We start from the raw sequence: 24,390 nt of genomic DNA on the forward strand, positions 1-24,390 counted from the left end.
CAAAAATTTTGTTGGAATATTTGCTAAAATATTTCTAAACTATTTTAACTTTTTAAGATAACTTTCTACTATGCGTATATCATATAATTTAGTGATGCTAGCGTTTCGATATAATATTATGTTATTTGAAATAATTATACTGTAATATTTTTTGTGATGTGATGTATGTGAAATAAAAAAATAATTAAAAATATTAAAAAAATGAATTAAAAATATATTTATAATGAAAAATATATATATTATTTAGAATAATTCAACAATCCAAACACACCTATTTACTGTCACGTTCGAGCACATCACTTGATAAACTGTGCAATTTAATTCAACAAGAGAAATATTATTTAAAACAATTCAACCATTCAAACACATAGAAAGAAGCACATTACTCTGTAAACTGTGCAATTTATTCATGCTTGAGCATGGACAGTCTAGTGGTCAACTTTAAGCAACTATCAACCCCTTTATGTATAGCCTAGTGTAGAACCAAGAAGGAGCTCAGTTTTTTTTGTAGTATAAAACAAGGTAGAGTATTGGAAAGGGAATCAACAACCTAATGAATAACCGTAGCAAGTTTGAGCTATATAAAGAAATTGTAAACTCTCCTAAATTATTTACTACAATTTTATAAATTCCTTCAAAATGATTGTCCAATCCAAAGATAATCAACTAAATAATCATTATAGGTTCATAATCTTTTATTTTTATCTTTAATTTATAGACAATAATTTTTTGCTTACTCTTGACGACTTGAGTGCATAATAGAGAGTCTTACTAATTGGATTGAGTTTTAGTGTCAGTTTCACATTACTTTGATCCGAAAAGAGAGAAAAAAAAAAAGGGTAAAAAGTTCAAAGCAAGAAAAGAATGCAAAAAGTGCACACATGTTTTGACATTTTACAATAGATCACTACTGTTCCCAAACATGCTCCCAATATTCTAACCCTATTTGTGCATACTCTCCAGCCCCAAGGCTCCCTTGTTTGGGGGGGGGGGGGGGGGATATGGGACTTGAGGGCATAGCTTTACTCCCCTGTCCCAAGGGGCTTGTTTTACTTTCTGAGGATTAAAGACTTGGGAGTTGGGAGGCAGCATCCCAGCACTTGGCTGCACGCAAACACACAGAAAAAGGGGTGAAAACCAATAGTACTCTTTGATCCCTTGTTTTGTAGGAGTCATACTCATACATACATGCACAGTAGAGTAGTAGTGTAGAGGCCAGTAGTAGAGAAGAGAAAGAGTGTTACGTCCATCATTACTTCCCCCCACCCCAACAGGACCTGCAAGTCTTCTCTGCTCAATGCTGTCCTATTTTTCCTTTTTCCCCTTCACTTTAACTCGGCTTATTCTTGAAGTCTCTCTTTTGTTTTCAACTTTCAACTCCTTCATAATAACCTTTAACTGTCACTGATTCCTTTGTCCAATTTGTTTCCACTTCCCAAAGTATCACTTTCCCCAACCCCCCAGCCAATATGAAGCAACTGAAGCCCTTCCACACATACATTTTGTTTGTCTTGGCATGAAATGAATGAATGTAATGGTTTACCAATCCAAGGATTTTGTGGCAATTTGTTTGTAGTATAGAAGGGGCACCGTTATAATCGATTGGCCATTTTCTAGTTACGGACTATTTTCAGCCACACGAGTCATTCTACAAAATTTCTTATAGTAGAAGTTCTTGATCAACATACATTTCAATGTTTTTTTTAAACGATTTGCTATTCAAACTCATTACAAAACCATGAAATGCATTTCAAAAGAATCTCTCTGTTTCGTCACATCTACTATGTGCAATTCGATGAATCCCACCAACAGCTACTAGTACTTTTTATTGGCACGGTGGATCTTCATTTCCACAGCTATAAATGGTCCATCTGGTGGTCTTAAGTTGGGAATCAAAGTGATCTTCTTTGGATTTGTTAACAGGTACTATGGCTGACATGTTTGTACTACCAAATCCAATTGCGGAATAAGCGTGGAATTTATTATTTCTAGTTTTCCTATCACTGCAGCTCTTCATCAAAAGTAGATCGAAGTACGTTAATGGGAGGGAACTAAATATAGGGTCTGTTTGGATTGTAAGTTATTTGGAATTATTTGGGATATTTTTACTGTAACACTTTTTGTGATGTGATGTATGTGAGATAAAAAGATATTGAGAAGATAAAAAGGTGTATTGAAAATTGTAAAAATAATGTAAGCAAATAAAATTGGGGAAATATGAAGCAATCCAAACAAACCAATAGTTATACTACTACTAGTACTCTTGAAAAGGGAAAGAAAAGGCATTTTACACCATTCGAAAGTCTAACCGGATGCATGGCTGTAAAAGAGGCCATACTTAAGAGCCATTTTCGATATGGCAATTTTCTCACAAAATCCTTGTTTGGCACGCGAGTTTTTTTGTCAAATTTGTCTGTTACAAGTTTTTTAAAAATTTTATCTACAGTAATTTCAAAAAATTTCTCAAAATTTTTAAACTATACACTTCAAAATATTTAAATATTTACACATTTCAAAAAAATTTTTAAAAACTTTTACAGTAAAATTTTAGATAAATATCTAAAAAATTCATTTACTAAACGGGGCTCTTAAGTATCGAAAAAGGTACTTTTGACACTACATAAGAGTACAGAGAAACCATTTATTTTAAGTTGGTGAATTGACCACCAATAAGGAATTAAAAGTGACCACCAATAAGGAATTAAAAGTTCCACCAAGTGCTCCGTTGAGGGGTCTATTCTGCCCACCAACATAAACACCCGTGAAAGCCCCTTGGCTCCTCCTTCCCCATAGTTTTTTTTTTTTTTTTTTTTTTAAAAAAAAGGGGTTAAGTGCACTAAATCCCTTGAAGTGACCCTTCTAAGTCATGTTTGGATTGTAAATTTTTGAAATTTTTATAGAAAATATATTATAACGATTTGATATATATGAGATAAAAAAGTGATTAAAAAATGTGTTCACAAAAAACGTAAAATTTTTTTAAAGAAAAATCCCTTTCCAAACAAGGCTACCTCACTCATCTCAACAAATGGGCACCTTCTGCCCTTAGTTGATGTTTTAAGACATTAGTGCCCCCTACTGATTACCTTTTTATTTTTTTTTCTCCTTTTATACCCTTTTTCTACTTGTCCCTCTTCTTTAGATTTTTAATTTTTATCCATTCTTTCATATGACAGATTGCTTTCTTCTCTTTGCTATTATTATCTATATATTGTTTTTAATGTTTTTAAACTTATTCTTTACTTATTTCTATATTTTTTACAATTTGTTATTACAAAAAATAATATTACAACTAATAATATTACAAAGTCTATGTTATAACAAAATATATGTTAGCTATGCACATAGAATACTTCATATACTATTTAAAATAATACATATAAAGCTTAAAATAAATTAATTTTTAATAACAACGGTAACAAATAAGCAGATTGTAATAACATATAGTTTACCAACTATACTTAATAAAAAATAAATAAAGATATTAGTTACTGTATTTACTTGATATATACTTTTAATAGTTAAGTAATTTAAAGTTTTAGTTTACAATATCTTTTTAAATAGTCAAATTGCTAGTTACGTATACCTTTTCATTATGATACCCATATACTATGTTCTCATGCTATATAGATTCTCCTGAATTTCCTAATAGTGTAAATAAATAAATAATGCTAATAGGAAATAGGGGGAATGGTGACATGAGAGAAATAAAAAATAATGAAAAAGTAGTGAAAAAGAAAAAAACAAAGGAATAAATAAACAAAAGGAAAAAGAAATAATATAGTAAGGACACTTTTATCTTAAAACATCAAATATGTGGCGAAATGTCTATTTAATAAGTTCAAGGGAATAAAGTGCAACTGAAAGTAAAGTTTAGGGGGATTTAGTGCATTTAACAAAAAAAAAAAATGCCAAAAAGGAATAGGTTGTTTGGATTATAATTTTTCAAGAGTTTTTTTTTGAAAAAAAAGTATTATAACACTTTTTAGAATATGATGTATGTGAGGCAAAAGATGATTGAGAAATACATAAAAGAAATATCTACAGAAAATGTAAAATTTGTCTACAGAAGGTAACAATCCAAACATGGCCTAAATGTATGAGTATCTAATATCGTACAAGGTACTCTTTAAGAGTAAATTGGATATTACCTAATGGTGAGTTGATAAGTGCAGAATAGTTTTTAACATAGCCAAATTTCACATTATAATAGGGCTCTATTTTCTATCTCGCATTTTGCTACATTTCAAATATATTACAGTAGTGTCATTTTCTCAACACTCTTAAAAACTCCTAAAAATGGCATTTCAGACGAACCTTTAGATTGTTAATAACACACTATAGTTATTATGTTGGGTTCTGAACCAAATTTAAAAACAAGGAAGTTACAATGCAAATAGGTAGACAAAAAATGTAAAGAATACATAGATGAAGACAAGCACTTGAGGCTAAAATGTGACCCATGGATGTATATGTTTCCATTGACTCCGGTAAAAAATTTCCGTGATTGTTCTTCATATCTGGACACTTTCACTTTCAGCACAACCGAAAAACTTTTGACACACAACAATTTGACTCTCAAATCTCTATCAAGCGTACGACTCAACACCTATTCTGTCTTTCTCCTTCACCCCACTCTTTAATCACAAAAAGTTACCAATTTGTACCTTAAAGCTAAGTAGGCCAAGACTCTACAATTAGTGGTACATTCCTGTTAAGATGTTGCACTATTTTCTCACATGTAAGTGTCGTTTTCGCTTATTCACAGGCAGGAAAAAAACAACTAGCAAAGTTCCAACTAGCATGCACCAATATTTTTGAAGGATTTGGGATGACAAGGAGGAGGACACTACTGATCAAATGAGACAAGTCTCTCTTTTAACTGCTCTTTTGGCTGCAGAGATGATGATTGTCAACCCTTTCACCTACTCAATTTGGCGAAATTACTGCTTTATTTACAACTACACAATAAACATCGACTAAAGCTAGGACGAAATGGGATCCTTTTGGGGACTTCTCTTTCTTCTTTTTGGGGTGCTAATTGAAATTTGAAAATTTTCAAATGCATATTTAAAGCATTTATATGCAGTGATAGAGGGTTCGAGAGCTCAGATTTTTAAGCCTTGTATCTTTTTTTCCTTTATAATCAAATTAACCATTATAAGATTGCTTGATAGTGCTTCCTATTTTACCTAGTTGATATTTGTAGATTTTATAGTTACCTTGCTCATTTTTCTGTAATAGTTTGAGCGTATACACCTCCTTTCGTGTATTATTTCTTGCATATCAATGAAAGTCAGAGAGGGCTTCCCAAAGAAAAAAAAAGACATACCGAAAACAACGAAAAGAGATAAAAATGTGATTGAGAATATAAAAAGATGGGTTGAAAAATGTGTTTATGATACAAGCGAAATATTATTTGAAATAATAGTGCTATCCAATCCCATGAATTGGGCAATTGGACAAAATTTTGCAATTGGGAGTGGGAGGTAAGAAAAAAGGTTGATTATAGATAAATCATTATTATTGTTGTTATCCCCTGAATTGGGGAATTGGACAAAATTTTGAGCTTCCCTCCGTTACTTGTACGTTTTGCGGATATTTTTTCTTACATAATAATTCTTTGGGCTCTGAAACTCCAATGAGTACATTTTTAAATGGGCTGATCAGATTGAGCCCATCTTTTGATTAACCTTGAGAGTCTGTTTGACGTCGACCACTCGATTCTCTCAGTATCTGGATCATTCTAACATTTTATGGGCAACCTGGTTTGTACACTTTTCCCTATGTAAAGATCAAGTTGTTTAGAGGCATCAGCTGTCTTAGCTAATATTCAGCTCCACTAATTGACTTGCTGATTTAATTAACTAATTATTGGGTAATTAACAATTTCTTCTCCGTAATATTTGTGACTTTTCTTTTCCATCTTCGACTTCTATAGAGAGTACCAACCGCAACAATGCATGAAATTTGGAGGCTGTCGATGCGAATCTTCTTGTTACATGGAATTACTAGTTTTATGTTTAATTTCATTCAGCATTGGACAAAATCCACATATAAATAAGTTAGATAATCAATTTGGCAACGAAGTGTAGCCTAATTAATAAGACGTTTCACCAGTAACCGACAGATCACGGATTCAAGGTAAGAGGAAAAGTGAAGAACCACTCTTGATCGTTTAAAAAAAAAACAGACACTCATTTCCTTTTTCATTAAAAGATTTTTTGGGATATTGGACTCTCTCATGATTCAAGCCAAGGGAACGGATAAGATTGAGTTTGCAGTCTTTCATGCTTCTTCAAACCCAAAATTATTGAGCCACTATAAAATGTTTTTAATTTACTGATGACCGTAAAGTTTACCAAAAAGTTGATTTTGAATCTCAAGGTATCTCATTTTTTTTCTAAGTGATAGCTATCTATTACATTTAACAATTGATAGTTGATTAGTGGTCTTAATCATGAACCTAATATAGTTGCCAAAAGTATGTTAATGGTGACAGACATAAAGGATCCAACTAAGAAGTTTCTTTCCCATGACCTAAAAAAGTATATTCAATCTAAGGATTATGCTCCAATAAATTATTCTCCCACATCTTAGGTAATGCAATTCAAGATAAAAGCATTTTGTATTTTATTTCCTTTTCTTAACCAATTCTCCATTGCTTTAGGCGACAAGATGTGAATATGTCAACTCAATGTTCATTCCATGGAAAACTTGGATAAATCATCATTTTGTCATCATATTGGAGATTATTGTAGGCAAAGATTGAATATCTAAAGCGCCAATTATTTGTGTGAAAACAGTTTTTTGTTATTTTAAACTTTGTAGTTTTATAGACCAAAGTTTGATTGAGAAAACAAGTGATATTTTGACACAGAGTAAACGGTTAAGTATTCTAGGCAATTGTTTGAGGTACTTGGGCATCCATTTCCTTTCTTACTTTTGACCTTTTTTTTTTTTTTTTTTGTCAAAGTCAGCAGACTTTTGGAAGCATTTTTACTAACCTTAATCCCGTGAGAACCCTCAAAAGCCGGTAACTTTTGAAGGTCTTACAGGAAACTAATATACTAACCACCCAAACCTCCCCAACCCGATGTGGGATATCAACCTCCACAAGAAAGCCTGCCAGACCTAAAGAGATGAGAAGTGAGGAAATGAGTGTCATCTATCAGATTCCCACCCAAGAAAGGAAAATGGAACCCCCTTCCCCCCCCCCCCCCCCCCCCCCCCCCAAACCCACCCTTCCCTCAGAACATTTTTTTAAAGATACAATTGGATCAGATTTAACTAATAGGTTGCCTAGCTTCCTAGTAAATCTTATCTTTAGCGGAGTGAGGTCAATTATTTGTCCTATGGGCACATTCATGTTTTAAACCAACTGTTTGATCCAAATTTCTAGTTCAATTGCTTTCTCTACCTTTTCCTTTCAAAACTCAGTCAATCACTTTTGCTAACCATGCCTCAATCATCAATTATTGTAGTATTTCTACCCAAAAAAAAAAAAATTTTCAATTCTTGAATAATAGTCTGTAGCTTATCCCACATCATCTCCTATCTCAAAACTCTAGGATCATATGTATCTCACAAAGCCACTTCAAGAAATTCTTTAATAAAATGTTGAGACTTGCCATGCATGGATGGCTTCACTTAACTTTTTAAATAGCAAATGACGAATACAAGTTGAGAATGCAATTCAAAATGCTGCGGAATGCATACAAGGCAAAGCATATCTCTCTTAAAATTTGATGGGGAAAATAAAACCTCTGTGCATGTAATAGGAGTAACTATAGCATTCTATATATGGATGGGTTGGGTGGTCTGAAAAGAGAGAATATGAATGAGAGATTTTGGATTCGAAACATTCTAGTTGCGCTAAAAAAAAAGCCATTCCAAATGTCATATTCTATTTTTTCCAACCTCTTTTTAATCTTAGCTCTTGTTTTTAGCTCACAGCCAAAACGATCATTTCAGGATAGCAAATAATTCAAATACTACTCCAAATTTTTTTTTTTTTGCATTTTCCTGTTTTTGATAATAAGCTGACTCCAAGGTCCAAACCATATCATACAAGATGTATATTACACCAAAATTAATTCCCTTTTCCCTTTCCCTCCACTTCAACCCCCACCCCTCCTCAAAAAAAAAAAAAAAAAAAAAAGGATGCTGCTAGATCTTCTTCATGTATCTTGCATTTATTCCTATCTGCAATAGACAAGATAGAAAAGCACGTAACCGATATTGAGAAGAAAGGCCATGGCCTTTTTCAATGTTTTTCTTCTAGTGTCTCCAAACGGCAAGGTGTCAACAAATGCCAATTTCTCCAACCTCAATTTTGCAAGGGATCAACATCCAGCAGGTCACCATTGTGCCACACCATTTTTTCCCCTTAATTTTCTTCACATAATTGAACAAGCATTAGGGTTGTCATCACTGAAAAGTGAAGCGTAGCGTTCAGTAGGAGTATTTGGGCTTGGCATTGCTTGAACAGCATTCCTCACATAACCAGTTGGTGCCTTTTTGTCATAAGCCTGTGGAACATATGGATAAGACACCAGATTGTATCTAACATATGGCCAAAACTCAGCCTTCTTTCCTGTGCCTTTCACTTTGCTCAAGACTTTACTCGGCTCAACATTTCCAGTCACGGTCACCCGGCTGTCCTTTCTGCTCACGTCCACTGATTTCACACCTAACAACAAAGCCCAAAACTATTATTCACTAATTAAAAAAAAATGAAAAAAATTCGTATAAATATTTATAGTCAATATGGCATATTTTATATATATGTATTCAGTATCAAAATTATACATACTGTCCAAGAAGCAAGGAATAAAGGAAAGATACCTAGCTCAAGCTTTTCTACCACGCAGCTATTTCCTTTACTATGACAATTATTCTAATATAGTTTCCATGGTGTAAATACTAAGTTCCGAAGAATCATACATGCTCCATCTACAAGAAAACTTTTTGCTTACAACATATCTGTGTATGGTAGGCAACAGACAGGAACATGTTCAATCCTGACAAGATTTGCTAAGTAATTAAAGTGCTTTCTTCTTTGTGTTTTTATTCATAGAAAACAATGATGTTCCAACACTAAAAATGATAAAACCGAATAGTGTACATTTTAGCTTTTCTCTTGGCTCAAATAAGGGGTTTTTGTGATCTATTTGCTGCAAAATCTTGATAATTGAAACCACTAAAGGTTTTAAACCTCTAGAGAAAAACTAAGAATTTGACAACTATATTAAGTTTTACTTTGTTCGAGAGATGTAATATATCCTGTACGAGTAGGCAACATATTCAGCAAACAATAGACAGAGAGGAATACCTTTCATATGGGAAACAGCATTCTTAACTCTTCTTTCACAGCCATCACAGTCCATCTTTACCTTGATTTCAACTGTCTGAAAGAATATAAAGAAGCACAAGCATGTTAACCATGGACCAATTAACATCTGATGCAACAAGAAACAACTCCTACAAGAAAGGAAAAAAAAAGCTACCACATGCATATTGAAAAATTTCAAGTCTACAAGAAATTTTTTTTTTTTTTTTAAAAAGAACCAATAAGCGGCATTGGCATAGATACCTGCAATGGCCTGCGTTTACGCTTTACGTTGTGGCTCACATCGTCAGCTGCATCAGAGCATACGTCTGCTATGTGATCAAGAAAACCCATGATTTTATTTTAGAGGAAAATCCAAATTCTGGTGTTATTTTTCCGAGTGGTTTGCTAAGAAAAAAGAGCTAGAAGAGCCAGCCAGAAGCAGGACTGCTGCAAGTTTTTGATGCGTGTGTAGGTACGATTTGGTTTTGTAGGTGCCTATTTATATGAAGAGAAAGTAAGTGAATATATGGAAGATGGTGAACGAGTAATAGTTGTACACAAGCTGGTCCTTTGAATATGCCCTAAACAGTAATTTGAAACTAAAGAAATCAAGAAAATGACTTGTGTCAGCTAATCATGCCATGAACACCCAAAATATCAGGCCGGACAACTGGGAACTTCTGTATTACTTGGGGGCTCAATCAATTAACAGTTGTATAATAATTTATTTTGGCTTTTGTGGGTTGGTATAGCTAGTTGCTTTTTTAGTAGAATCACTCCTGGCAGTCATTTTGTGAAGAAACTACGGTCTCATGAACAGTTGAAATTTCAGTAAGTTTAGAAAAATTTCATCTATCTTACAGCTAATTAATGCATTATTCTCATCCTTTTCTTCTTCTATTTTTTTTTAAATAAAAGAGAATCAACAGTGATTTTTCACTTATTCATGCATTATTCTCGTCTTAACTGTTAAATAGAAGAAAAAAGCACGCTTACTACAGCAAACAAGACCAACACAAAAATATATACAGTATAGTGGGGACGTACGAGGAAAGGCTTCGTAGAAAAAATCCAACAGAGCTTTATATAGGATGCCAATCGGTTAAGCCATTAAATTTTACACAACTGACAAGAGAAAAACGCTGAAGGAAAATACTTCTGTTTTCATGCTCTTGTTTCTACCTAGAAGGGCAGTTTTCAATGTGATTACAAAAAAGAAACAAGGGGAAAAAAAAAAGAAAGGAAGATAAAAGAGAAATAAAAGATAGAAGAAAGAGGCTGCACCCTAGCTAAACGACCTCTAAATAACTGAAATGACTAAATATCAAAACGCTTATCCTTATAATAGTTGATGTACCTTTCTCTTTTGATTTCGAAGCAGAATCGTTTCTGAAGGAACGATGCTGATCATTGTCTCAACCAAAAGGGACGTTTTTTTTTTTTTTTTTTTTTTATAAGAAATGATAGGGGGAATTCATAGTGAAGTTAAATTGTCTTTTAGTATATTCATTACTATAGATGTTCTCATCAATTAAGCAGATAATAATTAATTAATTTGATTAGATTGAGATTTCAAAACAACAAATAATAAGAAATCCAAGGGAATACCTGAGGCGGCTGAAGATATGAGTGAAGTTAAATATTAGAGGCTAATAAATGGAGAGAACAAAAAAAAGGAAATAGTCTGCGAGCTTTTTACCGCAGCATTGCACCTTGCAAGTGAAAAAAAATTATATTTTTGCAAGAAAAGGTGACACAATTTGTCCAAAAAATAAAATAAAAAGAGGTACAAAATTCATGTTTTACTTTGAGGACCCAAAAATGAAAACCTTTATCTAACTTGCATATGCTACTACATCTTGGGAGTATAACCTATATGATGCTTGATCTTGAAAATTTCCCATCTTGGAAAACTTTTTGATCTGAACATTAGCTATGACTCGAGCGACAGCAACAACTCGGAGAAATACTCTTGCAAGAAGAACTAGTTAATTTCCTGTATTTAGCAAAAGACGTTACAAATATTTTCATATTTAAGTTTCAGAAAGGTCACTGCATCAAATAATTAATGATCTGGAGCCCAATTTTGTTGCATTATTGTCTGGAAGAGTTGGCTGCCCAATGTTGATATTAGCTACCTTTCATAGTCCACGATTATTAACAGATTGTGACCTCCATGTCTATCCCATGGCCAAAGTTCACCACTTCTGTCTCGAAAAATCATCATTTTCTTTCTCCTTTTCTTACCTTATAAGGTCTAGGGGGGAAAAATTTAGGCATATGCAATTAAGTGGCAATTGCAAAGTGCAAGTTTTTTTGGCTCAAAATTGAACCATATCAAGTCGAGTAGATTTCAATAATTCATTTCAATTTTTTTTCTTAGAAAAATTTGTATTGAAAATTGATGATTGAAATTTGACCGGATCTACACCACAAGCTGTTCTCTACATATAAACATATAACAAAAGCCGCGACAAATAAGGGAAAAAAATAGCTATAAAAATTTGTCATGGCACATTAAATGAAGCCGTTGTTCACAACACAAGTTAACATCAAATATTGAAGTGCACATTCCTCATAAAATAAAATAAAGGGTTTTTTTTAACAGATGGTCAATGAGTACTTGTTAACGCATCTAAATTCTACATAATCTATAATGTACATGCACACATTAATAATTAATACTCTCCTTTACCTTTATATATCTTCTAAAATTGACTTTATTTTTTCAAAAATCTAAATCTGAAATACAGCTTTACAAGTGTCTAATGAATACCCGTTAAACAGATTCATTAGACAGACCCTAATATCAAAATAAAATATGAGAGTTACAAGCCACATCTTCTGCTAGCTAAAACGTTTCTTGTGTTACTTCTTTTTTATGCCGCAGGTATATGCTATTTAGAGTATCCTTTTATGAGGGGAACATACATTATTGAGCTGCATACATCATTTAAATTCCTAGGTGCAGAAATTTCCATGGGGACTAGCTATCATCCTCATGTAGCCAGATCATTTCCGTCCTTTCCCTCCTGCAACTGCACACGAAGATCTTATGGACTAAATTGCTTATGCTTTCACAATCGAAATTCTGTCATTTCACATTGATTAATATACATACACATATATAAATCTATGGAAGTTCATGATTGATCGACACAACCTAATAACCATACATATATATATATATACACGCGCGTTCTAATCTTGAAAATATCTGGCTCCCTTTCTTCTCCTCTTACCCCTTCAATTGTACAATCCTTTCTTGTATTACCAATATTCAGAATTTGATTTTCAGAATTAGGTTTGGAAGGGACAAAGGCCAATTGAAGGAATAGGAAAGAGCAAGTAGAAAATATACACGTACGTTGTCCTTCTATATAATCATTGGAATGTTTGACGTTTTTTGGCTTAGATCGACAAGCTTGAGATGTGACCAGATCTGAATCATGACCTGCTCCGTTTGTTTGCACACTATATATATATATATATATATATATATATATATATATATAGTTTTCGTGCCAAATCAAAATTTTGATCCCACCTACTACGTACCAATCCATTACCCCCAGATTTTAGGAAAAGGGATCCAATCGAACGGGAAAGTAGATTATGTTGCTAATTACATCATAATTATATAACCTATTCAACAATCATTGAGGCAAAGATATTTAAGGTCAGGAATCTCATTTTCCTCCAAATTCATGGAAACTTGTTCCGGGTTTATTGACATGCATGCACCAATTAAAAAAAAAAAAAAAAACTAACTTGAATTGTCATTTTGCTTCAAAAAATTTTTATATTTTCTGTGAACATATTTTTTAATTATTTTTTTTATTTCCTATATAGAAATTCACTATAATACATTTCTCTAAAAAAAAAAAACTTCAGAAAATAACAATGGAAACCGGCTCTATGCAAGCCCGCAGTATAGTCCCTCCCCATGACCACCCTACTACGAATTGGAGGCCAACTTGGCCCTCACACGGCTTACTTATTAGTTAAGAATTTTGGTAAACGTCCTTTTACGCGGCGTAACTTGATTGACCATGCATGAGTTTTCTTGGTGTTCAAACGTCAATTTTTTAATTCTAATTAATGGTATTGATTGTAACCCTCAGATAAATCATTTAATTCGTAAACCTCAAGTAGAACATCTTCCACTTCCTCTATTCTGTTTTTTTTTTTTTTTTTTTTTTTGTGTGTGTGGGGGGTGGGGGGGTTTGTTGCAATATACTAGTAATATATAAGTTCATGACTCATTTGGCAATTAACAGTCTATGGCGAAACTTCTCTACAAGTTCAAGTTGTGAAACTTCCAATTTGGCATATAATTGCTGCAGAAAAATCACGTATAATTACTCTCATTTCAGCCAAGCTGCTCTTGTAGTTTTATGGGGAATTTCTCAATTTTCAAGTCTTGAAGTTGGACAACTTAATGAAGATGCCAGAACTGTCACAGTTTGACTTTACATACATGAAAGATTTCTCCGGCAAAATTGAAAACGATACTACATATCAAAGAAGAATAAAAAAAAAAAATTTAAGAAGGGCCATCCATCTTTCCCAGGGCTACACGATTCTTTTGTTTTCTCAATTTTTTTCTTCTCTATGAACCAGGGATACACGATTCTATACAGCAAAACTGCAAATTGGCCTTTTTCTTGAACTGATTGCCAATCTGAAAACCAATGAACTGATTGCTATGATTACGATAAGCCACCTGGACTCAAACTTGTGGTTTTGCAGCACCTACCGTGAAGCACACTTCAGCATGTACAAGCCCATAAATCCAATGACAAGTTTTCATGCGTTAATAGTAAAAATAACCCAAGAATATTACTTCTGGTACTGATTTATGGATAGGGTATTATTTGAAATATTATTTAGAATAATTACTGTAACACTTTTTGTGATGTGATGTATGTGAGATAAAAAGGTGATTGGAAATATAAAAAGGTAGGTTGGAAAATGTATTTATGATGCAAACAAAATATTATTTGAAATAACTGAGGTATCCAAACACTCCCACTATTTGGTAAAGCATGGTAAGTTTCATGTAGCAACCGTACTTGTGTTATTTCCATGAAATAGACTACTTTTCTTTTCTACTTCTTGAAGTCTTCCTTTTCGTGATTGTTTTAGGGGAAAGTTAATTCAGGGATTTATCAGCTATGCACTGATGTCAAAACAAGAATCTTGTATGACCTTGTTTAAATTTCTAGTACATATCATACTGCTCTGAAATGCAACTTTCTGTAACAGTACTAGCATTCAAAAGTTCTTCTTGTACCAATTCGAGAGATAAATGTCATCAGAAAGATTTTCACTTCTTGAGATTGGTACGGAAAGCTGTTTATTAACACAGTATTTTGGACACGTGGTTAAGTACTCGAGATCTACAGCTTATACATATTTCTAATATTCACGATTTAATTTTCCAAGTTGACTCATAAATTTAGGATCAAGTCTATCCTTCAACGTTGTTTATTGCTTAGAAATTCGAAACCTGTGCACTTTGAGAGGGGACGGATGAGATAACTAGAACCTTAATTGTTTCATTTATGGATTTTTTTAACAGGTGCCAAATGAGCACTAGTTAATAAAATTAAAATTCACATAACCTATCATATATGTATACATACTAATTATTATTATCTTCCCTTGTATCTATATACTTTTCTTATTTAATCTGATCAACCCTTCCTTGTAAATATGACTCTTGAAATATACCTTAATGAGTGCGTAATGAACACCCATTAGACAGACCCTTCATTTATTCCATAACCATTGTTCGAAGGACATACGAGATTTAGATACTTGCACTCTTATGTCTTGTCTTCATCACTAACTGTTATGGCTACTAATAATCTTTAATTTTTTGAGATAAAATGCAGATTAAAAATCTCAAACTATTAGTCCTGAACAAAGTTAGAGTATGGAGTGTCTGAACTCTTATTTTGGGTAGTTAAAAGAAGTTAGAGTTCTCACAATCAAGATAGATTGATTTTTAGCAAGAAATTAACTATAACTAGCCAAGTTATTATCCAAGCACAACTTATCCCAGTCTAATTGTTCAAAAAGGCTTATTTGTTTGTAGAAGGACCCGAAAGAATCCCAAGGTATTGAATGATAAGGTGGAAATGATTATAAGTAAAAAGTTCTGAATTTAAGGCCTTCTAGTTACCAAAAAAAAAAAAAAAAAGAATCCCAAGGTACTAGGAGAATTGAACAATAATAGATCACATATACTACCCTATTTCTACTCCGCTTGCCATTCTCTAATAGTTGAAGATGGGCTTGCCGTTTACACGGGTTTTATTTTTTAATGTCTTTAGTGTTCTCCATTACTCCAAGCAATTTATTAGATTGGTACAGCAGCGAATGAAGCAAGAAACTTCACAAGCTTACTATAGAATGTCAAGCGGCAATAGAAACGCTGAAATAGTCGGGATCTAAAACTTGTTTATAATTTTTTCAGAGTTGACTAGTAGCTTGTAATCGGGTTGTGCGTAAAATTTGTCAGCTTCCGCATTGCTTGGAAATGGAATAGAAATGCTGGACTAGTCTGTAAACAAATCCTTGATAAATAAACTCTATGCTATAACTGTTTCCATTTTGTGAAGCCAGGAACTTGAACAGTATTAGAAAAATTCCTAGTGGACGCATGGGCCGGTGGGCGGTGGCATCATGATAGGGAAGTTTCCTCCAGGTATTCGTGAAAATTAGAACTTGGAAATGATGCCTCGTACCAATCGAAGAAAACCACATGCATGCAAGTTAAGGCAGCAGAAACCCTTGCTCGTCTATTTAAGGGTTCAAATACTTCCCTGCTAATGTACCCCTCCCTCCAGAAATCTTACTTTAATTTGTCACATCTTTTTAGAATTATATTTGGCTCCTAATTAAGCCAATATGGCGAGTTCTTCTGTCAAGTTCATGTGTTTATTCATCATCACTGGCCTTGTTGTGCCAAGTTTGGCCACTGATTACGATGTTCCCTGATGGCCAACTGCAAATCTTGATCTATGGAAAACGGACAAGATCTTCCACGTTGGCGATATCCTTCGTAAGTTACTGCCTCTAATTTGTTGAACCATATTTGTGAGATAACAGCATAGATGAAGAACCAGTTTGGCGTTTATCAGTGGTATACTTTTGGAAAATTGCACTATTTCTGAAAAAACTCCATCACACGGAAGGATTACTATCGCAGATTCCACGCATAAATTTTAGTTACCTCAACTGCAACACATAAAATTGTGCATCCAGTTCTATTTTGAATAGGAAAACATCAAGAATATAGAGACGTTGTAACTTTGAGACTTCCAGATGTTAATTATTGATGGTGTTTCACTCTCAATCTAATCTACAAAAGGATTCATGCGATCGGGTAGACATCTCTATATTTTAAATGTGCCCAGCCCCTGAAAACTGAACATTCTCCCAATCTTTCGAAGTGTCGGGCATGCATTTACCTTGCATTAGGCAACCATTGTCGTTTTGAATCTGTGATTACGTTATCTTTTTAAAGTATGTGCGGAAAGCATTACTAACATGCATATTGCATGTCTCCATCGGTTTATCTCATGATGACTATCCTAGATCTGATTTGGTTCTTTTCAAAGGAATCAACATTGCAGACGAAAGTTAGATATTACTGAATCATTCACCTTATCTTGCTAGATTTCGTGCCTGAAGCTTTGGAACAATTACTTGATGTGATCAACATAGATTTTAATGCCTTCCTTTACTGCACTGGGCAAGGCGAGCTTCTTGTTAAGCAAGCTGGGGGCACTGAATGCATCTACCCATTACTCCAAGCTGGGCAGCTCTACTTCACTGCTCAACCTAGTTACTGCCTTGGCGGATTGAAGTTAAATATCACTGCTTTACCGCTTTGAGGATCACCGACCTCGATCAGCTTTCCTCCTAATAATATTTAAGCGCTAGTCTATTTGCATTAATAAGATGCGAAGCTTGTATGGTTTTCGTAACCCTTGTTTTTGCATGGTTGTTTGATTGTACTTTTTCCTTTTCACTACGTAGTCTGCATGGCACTGTCAGCCACTCTTCTTTTTTTTTTTTTTTTTTTTTCAGCTAATAATGAGAATTAGCAAGCCTAGAATTTGATTCCCTAGCTTGAACTTGGCTAGGCTTTTCTATGTTTCTCATCAGTGTAACACTACTTTGATCATTTTGAGAATGATGAGGAATTGGATGGTTGATTCTCCCTGTTAATTCTGTTTCTACTTTATTGCACATCTTAAGAACATACTTCGCAACCTAAACCTGTTTAGGACTCTAAACAATGTTTTTAATATGCATGCAAAGAAACTTATGTCTAGCCAATGATGCCCCGATTTAGTGATTAAGATTAAGATCTCATGACAAAGATGCGATGCACGTTCCACCACTGCCTAGGAAAATATGTATGGTAGATATGGGGTTTTGGAAAAATTTTTATTTAACCTTAACCACTTAGTTCTAGAGCTTCAATATATACACACACGTTTACCATAATAATTGAATATCAATTGATCAAGAAAGAAATAAATCAACTTTGTAGCTACCTACTACATGTAAAAGTTCACGTTTTAAAGACTTAAAGTCCATTAATAATTTTGTTTTATTGGGAAAAAAAAGTCACTTTGATTTGTCGAAAGTTAGAGAAAATTATTTCATGGGAATTGATGTTTTACCATTAACCCGAATCTATCCCTCGATGATCATTTCCTCCAAGGTCATATTTGACAGGGCGTAACACATTAAGATTAATCCGTCCGAGAACTACATAGGCCTAAACTTCATATTGCTTTTTTGATTTTGATGGGAAAAATCAATGCCTAATTTTTTCCATTGATCCCTGAGTTGTAATACATAACTGACCTGAAAAGAAAAAATAAATCGATAGGTTGAGATGCATTTTTAATGAATAAACATATGGTAGATGAAACTTCAGTTTACCTACGAGAGAGATTGAATATGACAATTCCATTAATCGATCTCACTAAACGTACATCCATTTTACAACAATGCTCTCCGTTCTTTTATTTGTGCTCTCGAAACACCTTTCAATGACCCGAGAAGGAGACATTCTTCACAAGAGTCAGCTAAATAAAACTGCATATCGTAGTCTAAGCATACTGAAAATAGGGGAAAAAAACTATACCGGTAAATTTAGAAGGAGTATCAGGTCACAAGATTAGTGTTCAAACCTATGAAGTGAACTTGAACCATAAAGAGAAAAATATTTTTTGGTGAAGACGCTTGCAGCAAAATTGGTCCAAACGTTAGCTCCACCTTCTTCGATCCTCTTCCTCATCCACAGGAGTATACCATGATGGCCGTTGTTTTGAGTTGCTCAGCCTGTAGTTCAAGAGCAACTCTTCATCACAGAGCGGTCTAGTGGCCACAAGTACAAGAGTCTTCAAAATAGGTACATCAGATACATGGCTACCCGATTTCCAAGATTTGAACCAAAAACTGCCAAACCTTTTCATGTTCACTTCCTCTCCATTTCCAAATGAGATATTAGGTATATACACTCTCAGGTTCTTCTCAGTAAGTGGAAAGTCATAGGGGCTGACCATTACATTGGGAACCATATCCTTAGCTGGGTGATTGGCATAATGAGCAAAGGCCAGAGGATTCCTCCTTTCCAAGATTTCACCCTTCATGCCTATCTTGGAACCATCCATAGGTTTACTAAGCAACTGCCACATTCTATCTGAACCCTTTCCAGTAACTTCAACTTTAGGCCTAGATTCAGAAACACAAGAGCCATTCCACACTTCACGAGATTCACCCCCAGCACCCCATGGCTGAGCATTAATTATAGTGCCATCATACCTAGTGATCAAGTAAGAATTTTGTGCATCAACTCTTGGATAGCCAGGAATATACTGGTAATATGCTGGCGAGTACACTACACCAGGATAAAATGCTATAACAGTGCCTACATCAGCTTCACCATTTAAGAATAAGCCTTTTCCAGCATCCTTGTGTGGAATTTCAGATGGCTTGATCTCAAGGGTGTAACCCCTGAGGTCCTTCAACCTTTGTGACACCTCCAATTGGCTTAATGGCTTTGTTTCTGAACCAACTGTTAGAAAAATTATCGGAAATCAGATTTCAGAACATACACTATCTTGAATTGGTGAAAAGAATAAATTAACCTTAATCAGCTTCTAATGCAGCAGATTAAAAGACTTCAAAACAAAGTTATCATTTCAATCTAAACCACATATTTTGGACAAAAACCAAACCAAAAAGGGGAAAAAAATCAAAGAGAGAGTTCTATACAAATGGAGCCAGAATGGTCATCTGACATATTTAGGACTTGTGACCTGTTAATTAGTTAAAGGGCAAGAGCCCGTTAGTCAGCATTTGTCATGTTACACATAACATGTCAAACAGACTATTAGTACTTTCACGCTTTGCATTGTAGTTGTAAAATCAGTTCATATCTCGTCAATTGGTCAGGTAAGTTTAAACTCCAATAAGTTTCTGAAGTCTTTCCTGAAACTTTTAAGACTTACTTGATTATGAAAAACTCCAGAGCTGGACAGAGTAAAAGTGGGGTATCATTTCAAGTTTTATCCATGTGACATGTCATACATTTTATCAGTAACATGAAGTTGATATGACAAAATCTAAACATTTCTCAAGTACTTGAGCCTCATGGGCCCTTGCTCCTTACCAAGATGTTCGTTCAGTGGACTACTCCGACCAACAGCAAGACTAAGGCCACTTCGTCGAGAAGTAATATTCTTTTCCTCAATCGGTTCATGTGCCTTCTCTGTACTTTGCAAATTTGGAAGGACAATATCATCCATAGTTGTGCAGAAGGTTTCTATTTGAGAATGGATATTTTCTTGGACCTGCTTTTGCTGATCGGTAAGTGATGCTTTACTAGCCATGTCAATGATCTCCTCGGCATCTGCTTCATCAGCATCCTTTCCCAAAAGCTTGTAGCTGAAAATAGAAGATTTTTTAAGAAGTTCAAAACTGAATTACAGTAACAACCAGAGAAAGTGAATTAATTGTTTCAAATCCACAATATGAAAATAAAAGGCAAGGTACAAGATACTGTTCTCTCTCTTGCAACAAAGATAAGTTGTTTCCTCTGATAGAAACTTTCATCTTTGAATGCAACTTTCAACCATTTTGATGTTAACGCAGTTTGCAATTCAAAGGTCCACTTATTTCTGCTAAGTAACATAGTAACTAAAAGATTTAGCAACTTCCCTACTATCATAAAAAATACAGAAGTGAAAACAGACAACCCTGTTCAACATCAATTTCTCATTTACAGCATACTCAATCTTGAAATACCCAAACATATAAAACTGTACAACTAAAAACTAAACAGAGCTGTTTCACTACAACCTTGTGGAGTGCTCCAGACTTTTCAATTGTCACTATATAATCATTATATAGTTTTTGGTGTAAAATGCATGCTGCAATGTCGTGTTCTCATCACACAATATTCACTCAGTCTAGCTTAGAAGGCATAACTCAAGTTATCTACAGCCTTTACTCTAGTTAATTAGAACAAACTTTACAAACCTTGCGTGATAACACCTAACAACAAAGTCATATCCTTGAAACTTTACCTTATTATATCGGCCCATTCTTTGAATAATATACTTCATCTGATTTTTCACTTTGCTTGTTCTTTCCATGGGTTCCATACAGCATCAACCCAGGAGACAAAAGCAATAAAACTAGAGATCTAAATCTCATAAACTGAGTCAAATCCAACTGAAACAAAGGAATATCAATGAAGATGACATCTCAAACAGAATTGACACTTTTATACCACATAGTGGTACCACAACAAAAGCAGGGTAAAAATATCCAAGTCCATTGATGATTAAAGATTGGATGCATCCCATGACTATGACTATCTATGGTCATGGACAATCAAAAGCAAGGAGCAGAAAGAATCAACAGAATTCACGAAGTAATGAAACCCATAGGAGGAATATGTGCGGAGCAAGGATATTGTCAACAAAAATTGACGGTGCCATAGCAACCACATCAAGTTGGCCGAACATCATTGTGATATTTCACATGACAAAAATAACTTGACAAAAGCACGAAACGTTCATCATGTATTGCAAATGATCTGCACATTTGCTTTTATTCAAAAAAATATGAAATTTTAACTCAGCAATGCTCAAAAAGTTCCTCACCTCGTGTAAAGGAAGAGGCGGTTTATATCCGCTTCAAATTGAAGGTGCCTTGGCTCCCTAGCAAATGTGGGACTTCTAGCGAGAACTTTCACAGCCTAGAAGCAGAATTAGCATTCCAACAATATGGAAATTGCATAATACAATTAGTTACTTCAGTGCCTAAGAGAAGAAGAAAAGAAAGGACACTAAATTTAACAAAAGCTATGAAATTCATCAGTGAATTCATTCTGAAGAAAGTAAAGAATCTAGTCAGCAAGTTAAAGTGACAATGTGGAAACTATCAAAGGGCCGAAGTTCAAGTCATAATGATGCTCATTTACCAGTGTTAGACATTAATAGAAGCTTGACAAGGAAAACCCTTTTTGTTTTTCATTAACAGTCTGAAGAAATCCCAAAAGCAGCATCCGAATCTACTTTTGTATTCTGAAATTAACTAACAACCTCATGAATACCAGTTTCATACGGGCATTCCGTCAAACAGGTGATGGCCATTGACCTACGAGGTTGAATACTAACACTAAATGTAGAAATCATGGATGAGCCATAACAGGAATCTAGTGTTTTCTGTATTAGACCGTCGAGCGAGAGAGCCACAGAAAGTATACCTCCTGAAACTTCTGAAATAGGAAGGCCATGGGAGAGAAGAGTTAGCTATTTCTTTTTGCTCAAGTTGAAATCTTGCAGCACGTGACTACACCGGTGTAGACATTTTGTCACTGGTGCAGACAATTTGTGAAGGTTAGAAATGATTCAAAAGGAGATCACTGAAGGGGTCAGCTTCCGCTTGTTTTTGGGCGCTCATCAGTTTGGAGTTTGCAAAACCTGCTGATTTGTTACTATAAGCTGTGAGCGTAAAATTTTGTAATTTTAATTTTTTGGCAAGAGAAAATTACCACTACAAATTATTGGTCTTTTATCAGGTTTTTATAAATCATGCATCAATATAATTTCCATAACACAATTTTTGCATCCGACAATCAACAAAATTGAAACAGAAGTTCTAATAGATTACATAATTCTCATATCCACGACAACAGAATTCGAATACACCATCTTCTATAAAGAAGAAGCAGTCCTCCTTACTAACTGAAACAATTTTATTGGCACACAAATCAGGAATATAAATCAACTTGTAAGTTAACAATTTTTCGTTATTGACACACTACAATATATTTAGTGGAGTGGGGATAAAAAGAAATTATTGTAACTTAACGTGGCACAGCATTAGCTTTTGGCACAACACTTGAGGATACCCAATATTCTTAGTTTGTTACCACCTTTTCTTTTTGGCTGAAATCATATTCTCTCTTGAAACCAGAATTTATGGCCATTAACCCATCACTAAACCCAATAACGGACTTCTAAAAAGAATAATACTAACAAAACAGAAGAATATACCCAAGACAACTTATTTTAAAATTTTCAAGAAAAAAATCGAAAGTATCCTATACTTACCAAAAAAGAAAGGAAGAAAAAATAACATGAAAATGCATTGGTAATTAACCAGTCAATACAAATTACTTAAGAAAAAGAATGGCATCATAAAAGTACAGCTAACCACGAACGGATCGGACAGTATCCTTAGGATAAGTAAACTTACAACCTTTTCTGTTCTTTGTAAATGCAAAGCATCTAATTTTACCTCCAGGTTTTTTTTTTTTTTAGATGCAACTGAATTTATTTATATCGAAAAAGAGTACATCGAGTTAGAGGAAGGTCAAACCTGACCTCTGTTGAATAAAAAAAAAAAAAGACAACTATGGATCAAACATATGGAAAAATCTACGATTCAAATACATAACAGATAAATCGAATGAAATCATCCACGTGAGGTTGCCCCACATTTGTGGGATTGTGAGCGAGCATGGGAATTTGGTTTAACATCTTGACGTGTTTGTATTGTTTTATTTTTTTTGAAAGCTGCTTCCTCCCTTTCTTTGAAATCACTTGGGTAAATTGCTCGTGTATTTTTCATCATCTTTTGTGATCCTGCAAACAACATAACCGATGCCGCCTATATGATCCAACAGAGAGTCAGTGAGTGAATATTCATGCATGATCCATCCGCCTTCTCAAGGAGAACCAGAATTCAGGACATAGCTCAACATCTTAATCGAACCGATGGTCTCTCCTCTAGAGTTAAGAACATCTTTGCCCTTAGATTGGCCCTCCCACATCCCGCTTCCAGCAGTTCTTGCAACCTTGTTAGGACTTATCTTGGATAGCTTAGTAACCGCATATGTCACCCTTTTCGTACGCTTCTTTCCACTGTCATCAGACAATTCCCAGCGAACATCATCTTCGGCAAAAATATTCCAGGGCAAGGCATCAACACCGTAAAGTTTCTTCTTGGGGACAGCATCCGTGATATGCTGCTGCTGGTTTGTAGCCTTGAACCAGAGGAGGGTTATTAATTCTTCCTCTGTTGGCCTAAAACGAAACCCTAATGGACAATCTCGAACCATATATCAACCACTACCAATATCTTGCTGCAAATCCAATAAATATCTAAAGTTTACCAATCGATATCTTATTCAAATATATTGAATCTAGCACTAGTAATCCTAGCTGAAGAACTTGGAAAAAGGGGAAAAAAGAAAGAAAGAACGAGAGCACTTAGATAAATACCTGAAGTTTTGAATGGCGGAAGAAAATATGTAAGGTTAGGGCATTAATCTACATGACTATAAATAGTGGTGGTTATGCTACAGATCTGGGAAACCTATTAGAGATTTGGAAAGTGGAAGCATTCGCGAAGGATTAGAGTGCTTAACTACAACGCTGTTTGGTAGTTCAGCTTAGTAAAGATGTTTGTTTGGGACTTAAGAACTAGTAGTAGTAAGTTTCTTTGCA

The 24,390-nt window shown here is 34.4% G+C and overlaps 3 protein-coding genes across 4 annotated transcripts; all 3 read right to left on the bottom strand.

Annotated features, from left to right (window-relative positions):
* Positions 1–7,983: 7,983 nt before the first annotated feature.
* LOC113715357 (heavy metal-associated isoprenylated plant protein 21) lies at positions 7,984–9,819 on the bottom strand. Its single transcript, XM_027239543.2, has 3 exons — positions 9,596–9,819; positions 9,335–9,410; positions 7,984–8,692 (listed from the first exon to the last, which is right to left on the bottom strand). Exons 1-3 carry the CDS (start codon positions 9,683–9,685, stop codon positions 8,400–8,402), a joined length of 459 nt encoding a protein of 152 aa, XP_027095344.1. The 5' UTR covers positions 9,686–9,819; the 3' UTR covers positions 7,984–8,399.
* An 8,480-nt stretch (positions 9,820–18,299) lies between these two features.
* Positions 18,300–22,692, bottom strand: LOC113716378 (uncharacterized). 2 transcript variants are annotated; one of them, XM_027240678.2, is made up of 5 exons: positions 22,550–22,692; positions 22,143–22,362; positions 21,538–21,632; positions 20,040–20,314; positions 18,300–19,442 (listed from the first exon to the last, which is right to left on the bottom strand). In XM_027240678.2, the coding sequence occupies exons 2-5, from the start codon at positions 22,170–22,172 to the stop codon at positions 18,631–18,633; spliced, it is 1,212 nt and encodes a 403-aa protein (XP_027096479.1). In that variant the 5' UTR covers positions 22,173–22,362; positions 22,550–22,692; the 3' UTR covers positions 18,300–18,630. The 2 variants fall into 2 exon arrangements, with proteins under 2 accessions (XP_027096479.1, XP_071927510.1); XM_072071409.1 differs by lacking the exon at positions 22,550–22,692 and having other exon boundaries at positions 22,143–22,528.
* A 917-nt stretch (positions 22,693–23,609) lies between these two features.
* On the bottom strand, positions 23,610–24,002 carry LOC113716189 (NAC domain-containing protein 30-like). Its single transcript, XM_027240483.1, has one exon. It carries the CDS (start codon positions 24,000–24,002, stop codon positions 23,610–23,612), a length of 393 nt encoding a protein of 130 aa, XP_027096284.1.
* Positions 24,003–24,390: the final 388 nt, after the last annotated feature.

This window comes from Coffea arabica, chromosome 11c, assembly GCF_036785885.1.
Source record: "Coffea arabica cultivar ET-39 chromosome 11c, Coffea Arabica ET-39 HiFi, whole genome shotgun sequence".
Classification (NCBI taxonomy): Eukaryota; Viridiplantae; Streptophyta; class Magnoliopsida; order Gentianales; family Rubiaceae; genus Coffea; species Coffea arabica.